Source organism: Passer montanus, unplaced genomic scaffold (genome assembly GCF_014805655.1).
Source record: "Passer montanus isolate IOZ18808 unplaced genomic scaffold, ASM1480565v1 scaffold99, whole genome shotgun sequence".
Taxonomy (NCBI): domain Eukaryota; kingdom Metazoa; phylum Chordata; class Aves; order Passeriformes; family Passeridae; genus Passer; species Passer montanus.
The window spans coordinates 1,655,509-1,679,385 of record NW_024375367.1 but is presented as its reverse complement, the minus strand read 5'-3'; the positions used below and the strand labels follow the sequence as shown (position 1 = coordinate 1,679,385).

Sequence of the window (23,877 nt, the reverse complement as noted above, 5' to 3'; positions counted from 1 at the left end):
CTCAGATAGTTTGCTGTAGCAATAGCCCTTATTCTGCAATATCTGGAAACATTTATAATGAATGCTCCATCAGGTGCAACTACATTACATGTAAAAAATGTTTTTCCAATTTTTTTAAAACAAAAGGTAAAATTCTAGAGGGAAAAAACCCCCCAAAACCAGCGTTTTTTTAAAGTATTTAGTGACAGGGTTCTCAATGTAAGATTCCAATTCAGGAATGGTTCAGAGGTGCAGAAACTGCCCTGTGTTGTTTTAATACACCTTTGACTAACATTGATTGGCTAATTCCTAATTATTTTCCTTTGATTTTTCAGGGATTCTGTCCAAATACTCTGTACTCATCATCTTTCATGTCTCCTCTATTTGAGGAAGTTTATTTGGTTCTGGATTTCTCATCCAGATTTTCAAGTCAAGAGAACACAAAATTCCTACCCATATTTTACTGTGAAGGAATTATTCTCATTAATATTGCAGTATGCTGGAGTGCAAGGGTTTCCTTAAAAATTGTAATTTGAAGGCCTTTAGTATAGCTGAAGCTTTGTTGGTCTTCATGATGCATATGACATTAAGGTTTTAGGTGTTCCTCTATACTCTTGTAAAATATAAGTCACGTTGCAAAAATTCAGAATTCAAGGCATGAATTAAATTTCACACCATTTAGTCTAAGTTAAAAAAAAAGAATAGTTTCTAAATATATTATAATAGAAAGAGAGGAAAATTAAATTGTTTCTTCAATGAGACTCAAATCTCATTGAAATTATTTTCTTAATTTTACATCCTGCTTGGCAGTGTTGCTTGTTTTGCAGGAGGCTAATCCAGGATAGGGTATCAATTTCCTACTATTGCCATAATATTATTTTAATAAAGCATAAATCTAGTATAAAGGATAGTTTTATCTACAGAAATGTATGTAGATAAAGAGACCACTTGGTGTAGAATGTATGTAGAGCTTTGGAATTAACAAGCAGCAGGAGGCATTTACAGAGACATCTCATAATAGAAGTGGATGAATCTAAGTTAATACCAGTAAAGATCTGTCCCAAACTGCTTGGGTTTTGCAAGAAGAGACAGAAAGAAGGGAAGAAGATCTCAGAGCTGTGTCTTCATGAAAATGACAGAGCTAACTTTTCTTTTACCTCTTCCAGTTGTCTGTTGCAGTAGTAGAAAATGGACTTTATTCTTCAGAAATCTGTAGGCTCTATTGTAGAGGGTATTCTTGTGTAATGTGGCGGTTCGTGACAAAAATTGTGTTTTCAGTAGTGACTATTTGATTTATATACCAGGGAAGGTGCTCAGAAGAGCCAAAGCAATGCTATCTGTGCATGAGAGAAGATAACACTAAATTTTCAGCCCCTGATGCACATTTGAACATCTTAAGAACTGCTTAGAATAGAATGAACAGGAATAATTGTGGCATATTTACTGTACCCTACAGTTTTACATCTAAAAATTTTAGATAAATCCATGAAAAGGTCCAAGTTTCTGTCACATATAGGTTTCCATGTGTAAGAAACTCCTAAAAATGTTTCATTTAATTAACTTTATTTTCTGTGCTAAGATCTCTTCTCAAAAATAAAAAAAATAAAAACCAAAAAACTTTTATACTCTTTTAAATGAATTATTTAATGAATGTATGTAGCTGAAAAAGTTATGATGAAGTTGATGCTTCTATATTTATAGTTACTTTTACATAAATGAAGAATGAACAAATGCATGTTTGTGAAGCATAAAGAAATCTTAAAACATTAATAAAGCAAATAGTAAAAAGTTACTTTCTAAAAATATATAATAATCCAATAACAAACTCTTAAACCTAGAAAAGTCATGTCAAAAGGTTTCTATGTGCTTTATTCTTCCTTTCATGTGTAGGCCTTCGGGGAGCCCCAGGATATTCTTTGGATCAAGCCCATCATCTTCCAATTGAAATGGATCCATTGATTGGTATGTCAAGATGAAAATGTAGCAATATATTTGAAATTGGCATTTTCAGGAATTATTGATTAAGCTATATTTGTATATTATGCTTCATTTAACACAGAAAATAGGAAAATATTTATTCTTGTCAATCCTGAAAAATTAAAAAGCATTAGCTATTGATGCTGAATTAATTACATGAATGCTATTTGTTATTAACATCACCAGCAACTGGTATTTGAGAAACAACCAATTAAGTCAGTTACATTGTCATCCCATATCTATAATTCTGTTCTCTTATCAGGTCACATTAGTAAAATAAAATGTGAGGGTCCTGTGGAGTTAACATATTTTTTTTACAGTCAGCACTATGTTTATCAGTGCACATGCAGATCCATTTATTTTCATTCACTTTATGATTTGGATTTAATCAACAATACTAATTTAATAATAAAAAGCCTGGATTTTAAATTGATAGTATTTTTAAAATCCAGAGTTTTTTGAGAAAATGAATTATTTGAGAAATAGCATCTGCTAAAATTGTTAGATTGCAGGATTTCCTAATGATCATAAATTTTCATTATTGCACTTATTTGATTTGTAGGGGGGAGGGAGTTCAGAAATTTGAAACAGAAATTTGGTGTAAGGAAGGTTCTTAGGGACAAGCATTGTTGAGAAAAAAAAAAAATAAATTTTAAACATAGCCAGATATAAAGTTCCATTTTTTTTCTGTGTCAATATTCATGTTCAAAAGATATACATGGAACTACCTCAGGAGATTTAGCCTTCTCATTCTGTTTGCTTCATTTGATCTCATATAATGACAGTGGTTTTCTCTTTGGTTTTTTCTCTCACAAGCTAAGGCCCATCTGTTCTGGAAATTTGAGTAATTCGCTATTCATTATCTTTCAGCTAATGGACATAGAGGGTCTGGTAATTTAAATATGTGTTCTTAGAATGTATGCAAACATGATATTAACTTCCACAAACAATTTTAAAATAGAATGAAGTGGGGGTTTTTTTTGTCTGAATCTCTTATTCATGCAGTTGTGAGCACTTTAGGTCGAATAGCAAAAAATAGGGGAAAATCAGATTATTGTCTGCATTAGATTGTGTTCTTTCTCAGAGTGATTATTACCTCCATAACTTTGAGTAACTGAAGTTAGTTGTCAAAATTCCCTCTATAACTACTGTAGAAAGACAAATTCTCCTCTGGAGTTGTCTAGCACTTAGACAATAACTACAGTGGGAGATGACTTGTCATGTGAAAAATATTTTGTTCTCCAGTGAGACTGGATGGAGTGGATAAAATTAACTTAGATTATATACTCAGCTTTCAGAAAGTTAATACTGAGATGGTATTGAAACACGCTTTTATGGTGATGCCATATCTTGTCTGTTGTGTCACAGGGAGGACAGAGCTCATCAGCTGTGGGCTCCCAGTCATTAGTGTTTTTATAAACAACTTTGTTTGGCAGTTGGGTTGGTGGGATTCTTCATGAACCATTCCTTTTCCCTCAGTCTGGGAGAGTTTCTAGGTGTTATTTCCTCTTTTTAAAGTACTGTCCATGGCCTGGGTCCCCGCTAGAGGAGCAGATGATAACTCTTACTTTTCCTGTACTGGAAAATCACATTAGGTTCAAATTGAGTAATGGAATCATAAAATATGCGGAGTTGGAAGGGACCCATCAGGAATATCAAGTCCAACTTCTGGCTCTGTGCAAGAGTCACACCATGTCCTAAGAACATTGTCCAAACTCTTCTTGAACTCTCTCAGGCTGGTTCTGTGACCAGTTCCCTGAGGAGCCAGTTCCAGGGCCCAATCACCCTCTGGGTAAAAAAATTTTCCTCATGTCCAACCCAAACATCCCCTAACTCAGCTTCATGCCTTTTCCTTGCGTCCTATCCCTGGTCACAATAGTAAAGAAATCAGTACCTGCTCCTCCACTTCCCTTCATGAGGATGCTGAAGACCACAATGAGGTCTTCCCTCATTCGTTGGTTGAATTCGTTGGTTGAATTCGTTGGTTGAATTCGTTGGTTGAATTTTTTTTGTCTTTAATCTGGTTAAGCATCTGGAGGTGTGGGGTTATCAAGGCCACACAATACAAGCTGTTTTCTGTGGAAGAGATACCAACCAGCAGGAAGTAGCTCTCTGCAGTATTGTAAATATTGATTTCATATTTTAGATGGACTTCCACCACTTTCCCCTGTTTCATATCATTTTGAGATACTACTTCTGCAGAGCACTAAAATTATTACCACATATTATGCAGTGCATCAGGCAACTTATAAGAAATTGTCATCTCCTGTAAAATCTTATCTCTTATTCAAAGGGGAGCCAGAAATCTCATAATAATTTTGTATTTCTGACACCCATATAGACAGCTCTAAATGTTCATATTCAAAATGCTTACTCAACAACAAATTCACAGTTCATTGAAAGTTAAATGTATTCATTTTCTCTTGTAAATGGATGACAGGAAGGTGTTGGAATGGCTTACATGTAAAATGTGTTTTGCATTTCGTTACAGCCAATAACTCTGGTGTGAACAAACGTCAGATCACAGACCTTGTGGATCAGAGCATCCAGATCAACGCGCATTGCTTCGTGGTCACGGCAGATAATCGCTACATTCTTATCTGTGGTTTCTGGGACAAGAGCTTTCGAGTTTATTCCACAGAAACAGGTGACCTCAAATACAGCTCTCTGGTTCTTCTTGTGTCACAAAGCAGACAAAGACTATTGTCTTAATAGTAGTATATCTAATACTTGTGCTTACACATCAATAAGTGGTAAAGGGCAGTTTATAAAATCCTTCATTATTGTTTAGCATGATAACTTTAAGATTTTTTTCAATGGAAGATAGAGGATGTAAAAGGAAATGGAATATAGTTTTATTAATAGTAACTTTTGTAAACCATAATTATCTTCAGGAAATTTATCATGTCAAAAGAATCAACCAAAATTTTTGTCACAATATTTTCATGGATCTATTATTTCTAGCTCTATTTATTTAATGTAGTAAGGAATTAAGTTGAATATCCTGTTACAGGAACAGATATTTTGTTGGTTTGTCTGATTACTTTGCCTAATCAGCCAGTGTATTGCTAAAAACTAATTACAATAATAGAAAGGAGGAGGTGATAATCATAGTAAACCTTAGTTTGACATTAACGTAGAAAAAATACACATTTTTAACATAATAATGTAGCACAATTATGGAAAAGTTCATGTGCAGTCTTATGCATATCACTCTTGAAATTCATAAATAGTATTCTAATGCCATTGCTTAAATACTGATGGAGCTGTAAGTCCACTTAATATTCAGTGACTGCAGCACTGCCTTGATTTTTAGAGATAAGGGTTAGATTATGGATTGCCACAAAGCACAGCCTTCAACAGGAATGAAAAAAAAGTTGGGAAAAAAAGTTTAATCTTTGTGATTTTTTAATATTTTTGTAGCATTTAGTGAACTTTAGTTACAGGACATGAAACAAAAGTTGCATTTGAACTGAATATTAATGATATAGTTAATGATTTCTAAATGCTGCTAGTACCTTAGAAAACTGAATTTGTATGACTTTTCATTCCCGCCAGGAAAATTAACTCAGATTGTGTTTGGCCACTGGGATGTCGTGACTTGCCTCGCCAGGTCGGAGTCCTACATCGGGGGTGATTGCTACATTGTGTCTGGGTCTCGCGACGCCACATTGCTGCTTTGGTACTGGAGCGGCCGGCATCATATCATAGGGGACAATCCAAACAGCAGTAAGTATCCTTCAATAATACCTCTCCCAGAGGTCTTCTGACACACCTCTTTGTTTTAACATTCCTTCTTTCAGCTTCAGTTCTTCCCAAATACATCAGTAGCTTTGCTTGCAGGTTAAAAGTTGGTATAAGAACACCACATGCTAAGCAATGCATTGATTGCTTGCCAAAAAATGTTTAAACACTCTCTGCATTATCTCTGTTAAGAGATAATAGGATGGGAGTATAGTTCCTAAGTTTGTAATTGCCTTTATCACTTATAGCATCATGTCATCATCTACTGGAACAGGATGGTTGTGGCCTTTAAGTGACAGGACATATCTCACTATATTTTGACTTCCCTTTCCCTGGAAATACTTTTTTTTGGCATTTTAACTTACTCCTTTTGTGCTACAGCATGCTATATCAGCTGCTTGCCTTTTCAAAAAAAGAAAGTCTCACATGCCGTGGAATTAAATGAGACTGTCTTGAGAAAGGTCTTTCTATAGCTTGGGGAAGCAATCTGACTGAATAAAAATAGAAAAAGATAAAATGTCAAGAAAAGTTTACACTTCATTTGCATGGGACTATCAGTGCTTTGCAGAGTGAGTGGGACAATAATAAAAATTAATTTATGTAAAGGGGCACTTAAAGTGTGCCACAAATTTAAAGATCCCATCACCCAAGCCAGAGATATGGCTGCAGCTAAAGAGCAGCTTTTACCATGCAGTAGAACAGTTTTATGCAACACTAAATCCATTTTACTTAAAGAAGTTTCTGATTTCTAATGATAATTTTCAACAGAAGGGTTTTGTCTTTGGATAAAAATGGGAGAATCTGTCACTATCAGTTGTGATCTCTGATTCAAACACTGACTGGAAGCAATACTGTCAGTTACAGACCTCTAAGTGAAAGTATTTCTTCAACTGAATGGCTGGTAGAAAAGTGTTTTATGTGTTTCAAAGTAAATATTTTGCTAATTTTGCAGCAAGAAACTTTTAATTGAATTTTTTTTCCATTTGTCTGTAAGCAGAGTAAAAGGGAGATAAAAGATAAAAAGATAAAAGCCTTGCTTTCTCATGAGATTTTATTTGCTTTTATAAGAGAGAAAATAGAGGGGAAAGAAGAAAATTGTGTTCCAATAACAAATTTATCTAATTTTTGCCTATATTCCATGACTTTTTTAGTATGTAATTCTCCAATATGTATAAATTCAGTCTGACAAGGATTTTCATGTCTTAGCAGTCTGTTTAGGTTGATGCCATTTTTCTTCTTTGAATCCTGTGTGATTCATATAAAGTATTAGTCATTTCTATGTTAAAAGAAAAATAAAAAGGGTTTTCTACTCTAATTAAAGAAAAAAGTGTAAGACTTTCTTCTTACCTCCCTGGAATGTAAAGGGCTTGGACAGCCTTGCAATTAGCATCACCTTTCTTGCTGATACAAACTGCTTCAATTCTTTTCCAGATAGAATTATTTTAGTTCTGATATTATTTTGTCATCACTTACGTATCTGAATGCACAAAAGTGGTACTTTTTGGTATCTCAGATTTAATATCTTAGCTGTATAACTTTGGAATTGTCTGCTTTGGAGGGCTTTAATTTTATGAAAGGAAGGATATGACCTGGGTGACAGAAATAAATGAAAACAAAAATTACTTGCATGACTTGCTCTCTGTCTCTGCCTCTATGTGGATAAGGCACAGTTTTGCTGAAGAAATGGCCTTATGGTCAGATTAATAGGAGAGAGCAGATAGCCATGTCCAGTCAAATGAAATCTTACAGGCACAGGTAACAGAACTCAGGAAGCCTAAGTAGCCAAGACCACTATGGTAGTTTTGAAATACATTGATAAGATTTTTTAATATTCATGTTGAAGACATGTTGAAGACTCATGCTGAGGAAGAGTGATGGTATTTCTATTATTTCTATCTCTATTCATTTGATTTAAGCTACCATGGATATTCTAATTATATACTAGTACTGCACTATAAACAGAACTACATGTGTTTGAAACATATCAATATTAACAGCTACCTTGACTTTTCATGAACATACATAAATGGGGATAGATCACAAAAACAAAGGCCCTTTGAAAAAGGGCCTTTAAAAACTTCTAAAATTACTAAGTGTTTCTGCTGAACTAATGACAGTAGTTTCTGCTTGCTACCATGAGCAGACATGCTCATGTCATATGACTGGTTCCCTTTAAACTTAATTTCCAAGAGTGAAGTATTCTCAACAATCCTTATGAAAATACATTTGAAGTTTCACATGGTTAAAGCCACCAAAGTAATAAAGAAATATTTCCTAATCTACTCTTCTATAGTAGATTAGTAGTATATTGTAGAGCTGTTAGAAGCTTTCCTTGTAGGAAAAATGAAAGTGATAAGATCAATGTAGATCATATCCATCTTTAGATCCATCTTTAACCATCTTTAACATCTTTAGAAGTAATTTCCAGAAAGATGTAGATGATATTTTCAGAGGGAAAAAAGGGGTATTGGTTTTTTTAAAACCTGTCATCTGGAGATACAGATCAGGTGCTTTGTACCCGAGGATATAAGGTGAAGAACTCAAAGAAAAATGTCACCTATAGTAATTACCTGGGTTAGATATTTGACTTTATAATTATCTTTTAAGCTGAAAGACAGTTAATTATCAATTTTAGCTTCAATACATCCAGTTACCAAAAGGAACTTTAGTTGTTTCAGAGAATCTTAAAGGGGAGAAAAAGCAGACCTCCAGTCCTAAACAGCTTCTGTGGTTTGACATTTGTATAGAAAAATATAGATACCATTTCATTCAAAAACATAGAAATCACAATTTACTGTGAAATACTCTCAGGCTAAAGATTGTCAGATCAAATTTCTTACAGATTCCGCTAAAATTTGTATTGCAGAATGCATGAGGTAGATGTAATCTTTACTAAACAACAAGTATGTCAACAACCTAACCTGTCAGACTTCTGTAGAACCTTCTGCTGAAATACCTGTACAGGCATATGCTCAGTGGGTCACTTCAATTGGGTCTCTGGGAAATACAGAACCAGCTCTTTTTTAAAGAGGAGAATTGAGAAAAGATGCAAATGTTTGCTCTAGCTCAGTAGCTGAAAGCTTGCAGATGAGAGCATGGTAAACTTTGTTTTATAATTTTAAAATAATTTTTCCAATCAATACATTTATCAAGTTATCATTTTTATTCTACAGTAAGTGTCAAAAATTATTTTATGGTTTTGTTTGCATTTGGCACAATTTCATGACACATCTCACAATCACTGTGAGAAGAGTGAAGTTTTACCAGGTTATAAATGTAATGCTTTCCATACAGTAGCTTTCTGAAAATGCTTGAAGTAAGTCTTCAGGTTAGAGTGCTTGTCCAGGAAGTAGGAGAGTACATTCTTGTCCTCTAGAGACTGGGGGAATTAAAGCCCTCATTCCCACATTCACATGCATGTGCTATCAGCTATTAGTTATCATAGGATGGGGCCCTGAGAACCTCTAGATTTGGCAGAAAGAAAAATTCTTTTCTATGCTCATATTTATGCATGTTACATGTCATGATGAGTGGATATAGAGATAAATCAAGAAATCAGGAGTGATAGGCTGCATACCTTTAATAGCAGCATGTAGGGCAAATCTTGTCCCTGTTTGTACTTTCCATAGTTCAACACCGGTCTCATGGCCATGCCATTGCTAAGCTCCAACCGTGGTGATGTTGGAGGTGCTGTTAAGACTGGACTAGAGGCCGATATTTGGGAATGCTTCTGGAAAGTAAGAGATGTGGCATGATTTTCGTGTAGGCTGAAGGGCAGCTGAATGCAGGGTTTATTTATGTTTGAACTTTCCTTTCTTTTTTATTTCTTTATCCTTGCTTGCTTAAATACCACCTACTGGAAAAACACTGAAGCTTAGTCCTCTTGCCAGGGTCAGATATCTACTTTCTAAGCTAAAATTGCCCATCTGAAACAGCTAATCTGAATCTGCACCTTATTAAGTTGATGAGCAGATTGTATAAGTCTGCTGCAGTTGTGAGAACAGTGAAAGGTATCTGTTTTCTCTTTGTAAGACACGGCACATGCAAAGGACATTGTTTGCTTATTTTATTTGTTTGAAGTTATATGGGAAATGTAAATCTTTGCAGTTCTCAGAGACTGAATAGAAAAATTACTGTGATGGAGTTTGACAATTTGGGTTTTGATTTTTTTTCTCTTATGATATATGGGGATTTGTTTTATCTGAGTGCTAATTTGTATACAAATTTCTTCTCACATGGCAACTGTATTAGTCATCACAAAAAGGAGCAAAGAAAGTATATGATATGCCCTGGAGTTCAACATGTATCATTATAGCTGTTTTATTTTTATATTTTATGATTACTTTATTGAATGTTTCTTTCAAACAAGTGACTTTGAAAATGAGAACTATCTCAGAGTCTTTGAACAGATATACCAAAGTGGATGATAGAATTGCAGAAAAGTGAGGGACAGATGCTTTCATCTGAAACAGACACAAATTCAGAAAGTAATTTGGAAGTGATAAAAATTAATTTGCACACTTTAATTGGAACCAGACTCCTGCATGAAAGAAAGGATGGGTAGGCAGCTTGTGCTAAAGGCTGATTGAATTTTTTGTCAGGTAAGTATGTTGGACCTGGCCGCTTATCCTCTTGAGCCTCTCCATGCAATATATTACATTCACCCTCTGACTGGTGTTCTTTAAAAGGATCAATGCTATTCCTGTTTTTTCCCTAGAGCCTGAAATTTCATTGATCTTGGGACTTGACATTTCTCATTACCTATTGTAGCTTCCAAGAGGATGGTCACAAAAGGTGTGGGAGTTAACCCCACTTCTTCTAACAGCAACTGTGCTGACCATTGAAAAATGTTCTGTCAGCCATAATATGGGTTTGTTTAGCATTATAACATAATCTTACCAGTGGCTAAAAATTCATCCTGTCCCAGTGAGTGTATTCAGTGTATATCTGAAAGGGAGGGTAAACTTTGCCATAAAATATCTTTGTCAAGTTAATATACATTTTTTGTGTCCATCATGAAGTATACATTTATGTGCTCCTTTTACATAACACAATTTTGAAACAATTTGAAGTTGTGAACATTAAGGGTTCTGCAGGTTTGTGTCTTGAAAGAGTAGTTATTCTGAACTCAGAACTTTCACTTGTTGTTTTATATCCCTCTACATTTTAATGTGCACTAGATTAGCCTTTAAATAGCAGCAGTTTAAAAACAGTCACCAGTGTGCTCCGCACCAAGAGGATTGGGTGGCTGTCTGAAGGCCCTGCACTAGCACATGGGCACATGTGCTATCTGCTTTGTCTATTTAAGGGATTATTATGGTACTTATAAGTTTGTACAATTTAGGTATTAATTTTTGAAATAACAGTATGTTAGCACTGTTCTGCCAGAGCAGAAGATTTTTGAAAACTAGTTTGAAATTTAAATTGGCACCATCTCTGCTCTGGTTGCCAGACATCCCTCTTCTAAGGCTGCTATGTAAAGGTAAAAGAGCCAATAATCCACCAGAGATAATGCAGTTATCTCTAGTATTTTATCAACACATGTCTGTGTCCATGATACACAGCATGCTCCATGGGAAGCGTACAGTGCAGGGTGGTTCTGCAACTTGCCCAAGATCCCAAAGCAATTTAGTGAAAGAGATAAGAAGAGATGCTTCAAATCCATAATCTCCTGTACTCCACTGTATTTTACCTTCTGGATTAGTGCAGGGTACCTGAAAGCCCTCTCACCTGGGTGAACTGTTTGTAGCTATATACAATAATCCTTAGCAAATAAACCAGCTCTGCTTCCCAGAGCTGGGAATATTTTGAATATACTAATATTTTCCTGTCAGCAGTCTTTCTTTTACACTCATTGCTCCCTTGTGTTGTGGGCATCGTTAATGACTATTTTCTGTTTTGAGATATTAATATTTATTGTTTGTAGCATTATCTTTTAATCAAACTCTAAGATTTTTTTTTTCTGACAGTAAAAATTTGAGAAGGCTCTTACATTTTTACTTCCATGCAAGCCATTGGATTTTCTAAAATTTTGTTTCCTGATGAGCATCCCTGAAAAGTCCTGGCAGTAAAGCAAATAGCAAAGTAAATTCCTTTTTAGCAAGTAATTCAGGTATAGCCTTGTACTTGCTTTTGTCAAAGTGAGAAATGAAATGGAAGCTAAAATTTGCCATGTGCTCTCATGTTTCTTTATACAGAAGCCTCTTAGATGTGTCCCCATAGAAATCTGTACATAATTCCTGGGAAAGGACAATATGAGAGAAATAGTAACAGTCTTTTGTCTTTCTTTCCCTCTTTTTTTCTTTGTTATGCAGGAGCACCATCTGTTTCCGAAGAACCTTATAATAATATCAAGCATTATAATTTTCAGGAAGAAGGAAATATGTGTTTTATTTTAGACTTTCTAGAAAAACTTACTTGTTTGGAAAGACAGCACTTTTTTTTTTCATTCTGCCCACTAGTAATTCAGTTCAAAGGTGCACCTTTGGGGAAATCACAGGGAGTTTACAGTGATGGTATCTCAGTTCTTAGGTAGGATATTTTCACCTGCAATTCCCTTAGAGCTGCAGCCTTTGACCTCTGGCTGCATCTATCAGTGGTGATGTGACAGTGACAGAATATTTTGCTAGATTTTGAATGATTCCTGCAGTTCACAGCTTCTTTCCTTTGCAATAAAATGTAATATGACTGGGGTTCACGCCACAGCTTTTTCTGTAGCATGTATCAGTGAATATTTTTTTTCTTTGAGCCCGAAGGGAAAAAAAAATCCCATTTTCAATTACTGCTGGACAGTTACTCCTAATATTGTTATTTCATTATTAATTAGTATTTACTGAAAAACAGGACAAAGTAAGAGTCATAGATCTATGTTTCAGGGAAGTTGTTTCTTATAAGCATTTTCCTTTAGAAATCAAGAAGTCAATAAAATATGCTTTTTTGGTGTATTCTGGAATTTTACAATTCCTTGATATTATAGAACTTTCCTAGGAAACACTGAGGAAACTGTCCTTTTGAAAATTGCATTATTTCTATTCCTTCAAAAATTTTAGCCATTTAATAATTTCAGTCATCCAGTTTGAAGCAGTCTGATAACACTTCTACAATCATAGCTTGAGCCAAAATGGCCATTGAGCATAACCCTCTTTTTTCCAGGAGGATATAAAGAAGAAAAAAAAAAGAGGAGAATTTTGAACTTAATTAATTGCCCTTTTGTTTTGTTTGTTTTTATGTTATGCACTTGGAGAAAATAAAACCTTGAAAGGAGATGGAATTCTCAAAACAATGTTGATGGTGAAATTATAAAAATCAAAATATCTTTGATGAGTTACACAAAGAATCTTTCTGTTACTTCTGACACTCATCCTTCCCTAGCAGTAAACCTCAGTTTTCAGTTCACATCTTCAGTTTCCAGACTAAAAATATTGTTTTCTTGCAGTATAAAGTTTGGGAAACTAGAATTTATTGAGGTAGCTGTTTACTGTAGAGGTTAAGAAATTTTTAATGTGTCTGTACATTGGAATAACCTGTTAGATTGGCACACTCCATACTATTGTGTTCAAAACTGAATTATTTCCTAACTGAAAGATGATTTCCAAACTGATTTTCCATACTCTGGTTTCCAAAATTCTTATATGTAGCTCATAGTACATACCCCTCTAAGAAAAAAAAAAGAAAAAAATTAAGATTTGTTATTGACCCAGCTTCTGTGCCATCCATGCTGTCCATAGTCAGTTGCATGTAAAACTGGTTTAAATCAAAACATTGTACTGCCATGACAAATATGTTGAAAAAAGTAAATAGACCCTGTTTTAATATAGCTACCTTTACCTACTGTACCACTGATCCCAGCAAAACCAGATAAGTCTTCAGTCCAACCCTGGTATTAAAGGTGATTGGTATTAATGAGATTTTTGCTTCCAATTCTCGTTCAGAAAAGTGTGGATTATTTGTTACTTTATACAGTATTAATTTTGTTACTTTATACAGAATTAATGTTACAGTAAGTTATCTGTACTTCCCTAAGCAATTTCTTTTAGTATGTGAACTACACTTCCAGAGCTCTGGTCCTTTTTAATATCCCAATTTCCTGTATTTCATTTGTACAATGCAAATATAATGATGTGAACTCTGTGTTATCTAGCAAGTTGCTAATTCTTTTTTGCCAATTTACTTTCTTAGCCTGGCAGAGCAATATCAAATACTAACCAATTAGGTTGTCAGCATCTGTTCTTAAGAGCAGAAATGTTTCTGTTTGTCATGTAAATACTCTATAAATTCCTACTTGTTTGAAACCAGAATAAAATATATTTCAGTCCTGAATATATATTTATAATGTCTAGAAATAAATAAATATATAATTATGTGTACCAATAACCATTTTTAGGCATATTTTAACTTGTGACCATTCCTGGTGTCTCTGAATCAATATTACCAACAGCAGTAGCATGTTTCTAGTACAGTGTTGTTCTATTCTTTTCCTACCCCCAGTTTCATGAAACAAGTTAGGATCATTATTAAAGGAACATCCTAAATTCTTTAGGTTCATAGCTTAAGTCTGGAGACATATATGTTCAGTAGCAGGCCTTTACATTACAGCTGTTTTCAATAGCAACACACTTTGTGTTCTTTTAATTAATTCATTAATACATTGGTAAGTTGTGGTTTTGAAGCTTTATGATATCTGAATATATTTTGCTTGGTATCCTAAGTATGAGATATTTAATCACACTGCACCTTTCTCATGCATAACAATTTCAAGCAAATTACAGCAAAGTTCTTTTGTTGATAAACCATGTCTGATTTGGCATTCCCTTGTTTTATTTTTCTTTTTTTCTCACCTTCCAATTTTGTTTTTTACCAGGTGATTATCCAGCTCCTCGCGCTGTTCTAACTGGTCATGACCATGAAGTTGTCTGTGTGTCGGTCTGTGCAGAGCTGGGACTTGTTATCAGTGGTGCTAAAGGTCAGAAATGTTTTTATGATTTAAGTCTTAACATTTTTATACTCTTTCTTAGTAGAAACGTTTTTATGATTTAAATCTTAACATTTTTAGTCTCTTTCTTAGTGGTATTTCTCAGACTTCCCTCAAGACACATGTGCTTTAATTATTCCTAAGATGTGTTGTAATTCTGGGAGCACCTGAAGCACTTTTCTCTGAATATTATTTACTATTTGCCCTTACAAGTTTAGACACAAATTAAGTTGATCATTCCTTCCAACCATCAGTTTATGCAGCTATTCTGCCCAGAACTGTAAGTGTATTTTATAAAAATGTATACAATAATTCTAATGACGTCTAGTGATTTTGAAGAAACCTATTGATAGAGACATGTATTTCAGGGAGGGCCAGCTCAAAATTCTCTACCTTGATCTTAATTGAGAGGTATTTTGTAGGACTGACCTCACTCTCCAGGGAAATAGGATGAATTTTCTTTGGAAGGGTGTGCAGCATTCTGTCCCGTAGGGGTTTTTATGATGTTTTCTAAATAATGAGCAGTTGCAAATTGTCCCTGTTATTTGTCTATGGAATCCAGAGCACCCAACAATTGCTAACACAAGTGTTCAAAATACTTTTTCAAACCTGCAGTAATACCCTGTATGATTGGTAATCACTGTAAATAAAACACCAGCCTCAATGAATGTTTGCTTCTCCTTAATTTATTCCATTTCACTGCTTCTGTCCATCTTCTCCTACTTCTCCTTAATTCCATGTCCACTTTTCTTCCCCCTCTGCCCTCTCTCATTCAGCTTCTTAACTTGTGAAACTCCATGTCTTTTTCTCTTTTCCTCCCCTATTTGGCTTTCCCTCTCCCCATTGTCTCTTAGTTTCTTTTGTGCTTCATCATCTCTTTTCCATTCTTATTTCCTTTCTTTGCAGCACCCTCGTTTTTCCTTTTTCTTTATATGTCTTCCTATCTCATTTCCACTCTACTCCTACATCCACATCCAGTGACTTGCTATCTCCACCTATAGTGATGCCTGTTTTAGTCATCCCCATGGATGTCTTTTTACTAATTTTTGAGCTTGCTGCTTCTGAGGGTAAGAAGGATGTGATGCTTGCTTTTCAGGTTTTGCTCACAGCTGAGCTCCTGGGTTATTGCTTTTTATACCGTCTTGGAGCTCAACATTTATTTTTAAAGCTGAGTGTGAAAATTTTGAGTAAAGCCATTTTTAACAGGAAACCCTAATGGGTCATTAACTCTTGTAATGGCATACTACATAACAGTCATAGGCAAAGTCAAGACATTAGTGAAAAGAATGTACAGTGATGCTGGAGCTAAAACTTTTTTCTTGATGCACTCCTATTTCTTACCCTTTAAGGGAGCTTCATACATTCTGGCTGCCATAATAGTCCACCCTTTCCAACTACCTTTTTGCAAATTGCCTCTTCTTAATAGAGATTGAATCTGTATTCAGTTATCTATTGATCCATTAAATATTTGCTACTGTGGTAACTTTCACATTTTTAGAGGTAAAAGCTGATGGAGAGCTACAGTTTTTTAAATCAAATTCAGAATATGTTTATAATGGATCAAGAAAAATGGAGGTCCAGTCTGTCTCTTGAAGCAATCTTCCCATGTTCTTCCTTTTGAAACTTTAGGCCATATAAAAGTGCGGTTATTTTTTTTAATTGCAGTTTTCCAAGATATGCCTTTTTAATCTGATCTGCTAGTTTCAGTCCCTTTCCAGCTTCTTAGATGTCATCTCATGACAGTGTTGCATTTTCCTGCCATTCAGTCTGAGCTCAGCCTGTGCTTCCTGGTGTGCAGCTGCTCCTCTGGAACTGGCTGTGGTACTATGTTGACACATGCTTGAGAACCTACTGAAGCAGGAAAACAGCACACTTAGGACTCTGCAGTGGAAAATCTTGTGAATCAGATTGATGCTTCCACGTTCTTACCCAACAAACCCAAAAAACAGTGGTCAGTCTGTATGTCCTTACAGTGGCATCCTAAATCAGATGTGCTTTTTTGTGCCCATGACCATTCAGGTATGAAGGTATTTTCTTTTGAAAAATCTAACAAGGTAATTATTCTAAAGGTGAAGACATCCCTTTTTGTAATATCCTGGCACTTCAGTATTTCCAAAGCTGAAACTCAACTATTTGAAAACATAAATTATTTCCTTTGCAGTGGTATCCCATGGAGGCAGCCAAACTTGGGGTTCCTCTGCATAAGACCTTATGCAAACACACATAAAAGCCTGTATCAGAGGCTTCACAATAAATGCACTGATGCTGATTCATTCTACCTGGGCAAACCCAGCTGCCATGTGAATTTCAAAGAAATTAGAAGGACTTAACATGAGGTGGCTGAGTCTGCCAATATGAATTTACTTTCAGGGTCATGAACCAGTTGTATAAGGAGGAGATTACTGTGCTGTCCAGGATTATCCTGTGATTCATAAAAGAAAACATTTAGAATTTCCTGTGACTCATTACATTTATCAGAGTCCCTTTTTCTTAGTAGGAATACAGATCTCACTTTCAAAAGAAACTTTTCTCATTGTTCTTGAAATGTAAATAAACTTAGTTTTGCATCTTAAAATAAACATTGTAGATTTCATAGCTGTTTGTTTCTTTCGTGAGTGTAATAAAAAGACATCAAAATCTCATATTAAAATCTGTCTGGAGCAAATGGAGTTACAATGTGATCTCCTAAAATCTCTTGCAGTCCAAGTATCATTGTGACTCTGTTGGCTTTCACAACACTCCCATTGCTGAAACGAATCAGGACTGAAATCTATGCATAACAAATGTTTATTGGGGGAGAGGATCTACAGGAATTGCCATTGTCCATAGGAGAAATATGCAGTAATATGATTACATGCCCTATGGGAGTTGCTCCCACTAGTCAATGATAGGGCCACATCTGTTTAATGTGAACAGGCAGGCTAAAGAGAGTTCATGTTGTTGGAGCAAATCTCTAAGAGTGAACCTTCTGAATGCTTGGGAAGAGGAAAGAGTGTTTTAGAAGACAGATCAAGGAAAACTCCTACCAGTCTAAGTAAATAATACACTTCTGGGCAAATTGTATTTATTTTCTTAACATACTAGCTCTTGCATTTCCTTTTCTGTTGTGTGTGTTAAATTCTTTAAGTAAACATTGTAGCTTCTTATATCTATGCAGCACTAATGTGATATAAATGTGTATTATGCATCATTTTTGTGCACAGACTATATCATTTGTATAAACAGCAAATGTATGATATATTATGTTTTCATATACAGAAGGTCCTTGCCTAGTACACACAATTACTGGAGACTTGCTGAGAGCCCTGGAAGGAACAGAAAACTGCCTGTACCCTCGCTTAATTTCAGTATCTAGTGAAGGTCACTGCATCATCTACTATGAACGAGGACGGTTCAGCAATTTCAGCATTAATGGCAAACTCTTAGCTCAGATGGAGATCAATGATTCAACCAGGGTAAATCTAAATGCAAAACAAACATTTGTTGTGTGTTGCCTTTATTTATTAAAATAAAATTAATTTATTTTTTGTGTGGTTTAGAGGATGTCATATATATAAAATTGCTGCCTCCTAGTTAAGCCATTCAAACACATATCCTTTCATCACCATCTACAAATATCAAAATGCACTTAAGCTTTTCTAGAATAAATAAGAACAAATAGTTTATAAGCCCACAATATTCCCAGAATTTTCATTTGGAATTAAATTTCAGTGGGAAATATGTCTTTGAAACAAAGTGCTCAGAAAAGTCCTCATTCTTCATTTATTAGCCAAGACATGAATTCATGCCTTCAGGGCTCTGCTCTGTCACAAGCACTTGAAGCAGCATTAGGAATGCAGATCACTGCTCTGCTTTAGGTTGCAGTGATAGTACTGAGTATTATAGAACAAATTCTGGTATGTAGAAATGTGCTGAACTCAAGTATTGGCAGATTCAGACAAGGAGCATTTTCGTTATCTATCATGTTTAATACCACACAAATGTTTTTAAAATTTGATGATATAAAATGTGTTTGTTTATTTTTGGTTCAAATTTAAAGTGTGCAGAACATAAGGAATGCTTTTAAGTCAATTCAGTTGTTTAAATATTGATCCATTTCTATAAAAGCTAACTGTGTGCTTGAGATTTTTTTGTTTTCTCCTGAAGGCCATCCTCCTGAGCAGTGATGGGCAGAACCTGGTGACAGGAGGAGACAATGGTGTAGTGGAAGTATGGCAGGCCTGTGACTTCAAGCAGCTCTATATTTACCCTGGCTGTGATGCTGGCATAAGAGCTATGGATTTGTCTCATGATCAGAGGTGAATTTGTCATTCATGTTTGCACATAAATACTAAAATTCCAGAACGAAAACATCTTCTTGAACTTTGAGTATATGGTATGGAGTCATTAACAGGATGTGTAAGAAACAATTACTCTGTTGTTTTCCTGTTAACTTATCTGATTCAACACTTTGATACTTGAATCTCATCATGCAGGCACTTAACATTAAGGTGAGGTATTATTTCATTGAAATTAGTAAGCCAGACACTCAGCTAGCAAAATATTACTAAAATTGCATTAACTTAAAAACAAAGGAATAGTCAGATTGGATCAGAGTGCAGTAGTGCCTATTAAATGCCTTAAAATCAATTGCAAAAGTTTGAGATACATTTCTGATTTTCAGCTAAGCTTAAAAACTTCAGACAGTGTTGCAAAAACTGCCTTGTTCTTTTAACTTTTTTCTGTCTATGAAAAACCATAGCTCAAGAAGGCAAAAGAGAATTAACATCAGCATCTTTGATATCTTTTTCAGAACACTGATTACTGGCATGGCTTCTGGCAGCATCGTAGCTTTTAATATAGATTTTAACCGGTGGCATTATGAACATCAGAACAGATACTGAAGTGCAGTGAAGAACTGAAAGCCCAGGTAAAGCTGAGAGCACAAGTGCTGCAAAGAAAGGTGTAGTCTCTGGTGGAAAACCACGTCTGCATTGACCTCCGTTGTACATTCCATTACACCCAGCAATAGCTGTACATTGTAGTCAGCAACCATTTTACTTTGTGTGTTTTTTCACAACTGAACACCAGCTGCTGAAAAGCAAGCTTGTATCATGTAAATTATATGAATTAGGAAATGTTTTGGTAATTATTTCATATATCTTTGTTTATTGAGAAAAGGTAGTAGGATGCGCCACAAGAGACTTTTGAAAATTCTGGGGAACCTTGTGTCCAGTTATTTCAATGTTTAGGCTTTGAACCTAACATGCATCCCATCTCCAGCCTCTTTTCAAGCTGAGATTAAAAAAAATATGTTTGATACTTTGTACATCAGATGCACATCTTAACTTTAAAGGGATACTTTTGTAAAAGTAAAACCTTGTATAAAGAACAAAACTGTTTCTTAATTTTATTGTGGAGTTACAACTTGCATGTACTTTAAACCTGATGTCTTGAAGGAACAGGTGCATTCACACAAATCAGACTGGAGATCTGCCTAAGGGTACAGCTTGTGTTAAAGGGTTGAATTTGGGAGCAAACAGTAATTCTGACATTTTCACCAACACATTTTTCACTTTTTGAATCTAAAGTTTACCCCTCTTAAGTGGAGTTCTGCTCACAAAGCATTTGGATAAAAAGCCATCATTTGCCATATTTATACTTTATACAATAGAAATTAATTTCCTCCCTTTTAAATTTAAAGACTAGACAGAAAGGGAGCAAAGAGGGAAGTTCAGTTTAATGCTTTGTAATGCTTAATGATTCCCAATACAGACAAAGTGCTATACTTCTGGATTATTAACATTTGGTATATAAATCATGGGCAAGAGAGACCCCACTGATTTTTTTCTCCCTTATTTTTAATCTGAGGAGCTTGGTTTATTTGACAGCCTTAGCTTCATTTCAAAGGTGACTGAGGTTGTTCTTTTCAGTCCTTCTGAAAATCTCACCTGAAGCCACTCAGACTAAGGCCATTCATCTTTTACAATACTGTAATGATAACTATCAAAATAATTTTCTGCACATTGTACTGATCAAATTACACACCCAGGGGTATATACACTTTAATTCATGTTTCTTCTTTGTATATTTGGTGACTGTATTGTCATAGATGTACATATTGTGTCGGTAGGGCTATGAGGCATGTAACAGGAATGTAATTTTCTCAGAATTTACACTCACTTGCAGTCATTTATTTAAAAAGATAATGGATTCTTTGTATTGGCACTTTGCACCAGGAACATATCATTATTTATTGATGTGATTACTTATTTGTTATCCACCTTGTATTAGTAAGTTTAGCCCTGAATTTCCTTCTTCATTGTTGTTTGTATTTATAAGGCCCGGAAATCAAGGGGATCAACGTAATGATTAAGTTATTCATCACCTGTCTGTAAGCAATATCTTGAGTTTGTAGCTTAGAATTGGGAGACTATTGAACATCTGGAAGACAAGTTCATTTCATCTTGAGATCATGGTGAAATATTTTGGATATATAAATTCCTTAAGCTATTGTAACCATGTTTTATTGCAAAGATGTAAAATATGCCAGATGTGTGTGAGTTGGAAATCAAAAAGAAAAATAAAATATGCAAAGAATTCAGTGATTGTTTTTTATTCCAATGCAACTTTTTTCAAAGCATTCCCATTATCATTATGAACAATTATTTTTGAGAAATTCTTACTTATGTGCTAATTATATGCCAAAGGTGTGCAATTCTGGGTGGTTGTTTTTCCTGGGGTCTCAAGAAAAACAACACCACAGGTTACAGAGTGACCTCTGCAACTCTTTTGATTGTCATGAGAGAAGCCACTAAAGTTACTTTGGTCAGCAGAAGTAAAAAAGAAGAACAAAAATCTTAGCCTTTAAGAAATTCTTAGGATCCTTGTGAGCAGGAAATAACCATATCTAATAGACCTCAGAGAAAGCAAAGATATGATAGAAATTTTGGATATCTCTCAGTATCTGATAACATGGAATAAATTTAATCTTATTTTGGGCATTTAAAATTAGGGATCTATACTGCCTACACAGCATAACAAAACAGGGAGGATAAGTTTCCTTTTGGAACTGCTGAGGACTCTACAATGATTACAGCAAGTAACAGGGGACATATGTATATCTATATGTCAGATGTCTAATTGAAGGTAGCAATGGCAAGCAAAATATATTCCTCCCAGAAGTTTTCTATTTCTTGATAGCAGAATAGGAACCAACATTTCAGTTTGTTGCCCTAGTAATTTCCTTTAAATTTAGAAGGATTGTTCTTTAAATAATCATCAAAATGAACAAAAGCCAGTATTTGAGAACCTTATTAGAATACAGTATACATTTTAGCAGATATCTATTTATATCAATCAGCTTTTGAAAGTATAATGACCTCACTTGATTGTTTTGAAGCTGTAGAAGATATGGGAGAGGAGAGTATTGGTATGTTAATAGTATTCTGTGAGACAGTTTATTGACATGTTACAATCTCCATTTCATCATTATACAAGTGTTGCCCCTAATTTTGTATTTTATTCAACAAATTGTTTTAAAATGCACCATTGCAATTAAACAAAAAACTGATATTGCTATTTTTTAATTAATACCATTGTTTTCATTGTCTCTCAGCATGGTGTTAAATACCATCACAAATTAGAAGCTTTTGTGCCCATGCAAACCTTTACATGAGAAATTTGCCATGGGTTACAAGAATAAAAAAACAATCTCACTGTATTGCATTACAGGTAGGGGTACCCAAAGAAGTCAGACTCATAAAAGAGACAATAATAATAATAATAATTTAATGTTACTACTACTACTACTACTACTAATAATAATAATAATGATAATGATAATTGTGCCAAGATATTAAAATTCCAATGTTTTTTTTGTTCATTTGTGCTAATTACATTAATGAAAACCCATCTATTTCAGGGCCTCTTATAGTAAATGGACAATATACACAGATCTGCAGTAAATGTCAAAAGTCTTTTCCAATGCTTCAGCTGCCGATTTCTGTCACACAGTAAATCTTGCCTTTTTTCTCTCTAGAAATCTGAGCTACTGATCCCAGGGAGTCCCTGAGAGCTGCTTGTGGAACATGAAGCAGCTTTGGCCAAACCAGTTAAATGCAACGAATCTCTCAGCTAAGGGAGATGCAGCTTTAAGGATACAACTGTGCAACTAAAATATGCCTACGATGTAGATAACGCTAACGCACAGTTATTGGCTGCCTTTCTGCCAGTCCATCCTCGGTTAAGCACTGGACTACAAGTTATTGCCTTCCAGGAGAAATGATGCAAAAGCTGCGAGGCGTATTCCTCATCCAGATCCTACCACTGTTGAGGAGAATGCTGCTTTCTTTACATGAGCAATAATAAAAGAGAGGTTTCTGCTTATTTACCCCAAGGAAAGACTAGTTAGGCTCAATTTACTGGGAAAGCTTTGGCTAAATAACGATTATGCTAATAGACAATCTTGCAGGTTGTGTGTGTAGAGCTAAAAGTGCTGCCTGTGAGGAGCAGTTGTGGATAATGCTTTTTATAATGCAGTGCATCAGCCCTGCTGACAAGCAAGCAGGATGAAGCAAGCCTCATGCTCGCAGGGATAAAAGTATTTGAAGCAGACACAAGGAGCAAAGGGCTGACTTATGACAACATCAAGAAAACCACCTCCTGATACAAGATGTTTAGTATATATGAATATTTCATTTGGATCCTTAAAGCTGGAGTTTATACTTACAATTTTCAAGGGCTTTACTGCAAACTGGTTTTATTTAGGCTTTAGGGTGTGTGGGTGTGTTGGGCATGTGAGGGGGTGTGTGTGTGTGTTACTTCCAAACTCTAAAAATGCAAGGACTAAAGCTGGTATTTAAAGCAGCAAAATAGTACTGGACATTTATATGCCTATGCAATGCAGTACAGTTTATAGACTCCCTAGCCTAGTGATTAATTTTGTAACATCTACAGTTAAGTTTCAATATGTGAAACTGATAAGAAAAACAAGTCTGGTGATTGCTTTCTTATAAAGTTTATAAGCTGTGGCCATATAATTAGTTTACATAAGGATTTACATAGATGAAAATCTGCCAAACAGATGACTTGGTTTATGGTCCATCCATGGTGAACTAGCACATTTTGGACACTGGAAACAGCTACCTTTTGAGATACTGGCATGGAAGTGACTCTTAATTCTTCATCAAAAGAGTACTCAATATTAATTGGATGTCTGTCCTGAA

General features: G+C 35.1%; 1 protein-coding gene across 10 annotated transcripts in view; it reads left to right on the top strand.

Annotated features, from left to right (window-relative positions):
* Positions 1–21,254, top strand: part of NBEA (neurobeachin) — a 453,154-nt gene extending 431,900 nt beyond the window's left edge. For 9 of the 10 annotated variants that reach the window (XM_039696630.1, XM_039696627.1, XM_039696623.1 and 6 more), the window contains 7 exons: positions 1,870–1,941; positions 4,448–4,603; positions 5,515–5,685; positions 14,561–14,662; positions 17,930–18,126; positions 18,818–18,969; positions 19,464–21,248. In XM_039696630.1, the coding sequence (XP_039552564.1) occupies positions 1,870–1,941; positions 4,448–4,603; positions 5,515–5,685; positions 14,561–14,662; positions 17,930–18,126; positions 18,818–18,969; positions 19,464–19,554 (941 nt within the window). In that variant the 3' untranslated portion in view covers positions 19,555–21,248. Of the gene's footprint in view, positions 1–1,869; positions 1,942–4,447; positions 4,604–5,514; positions 5,686–14,560; positions 14,663–17,929; positions 18,127–18,817; positions 18,970–19,463 lie in introns of all 10 variants that reach the window. The other variant, XM_039696621.1, reaches the window with a different exon arrangement.
* Positions 21,255–23,877: the final 2,623 nt, after the last annotated feature.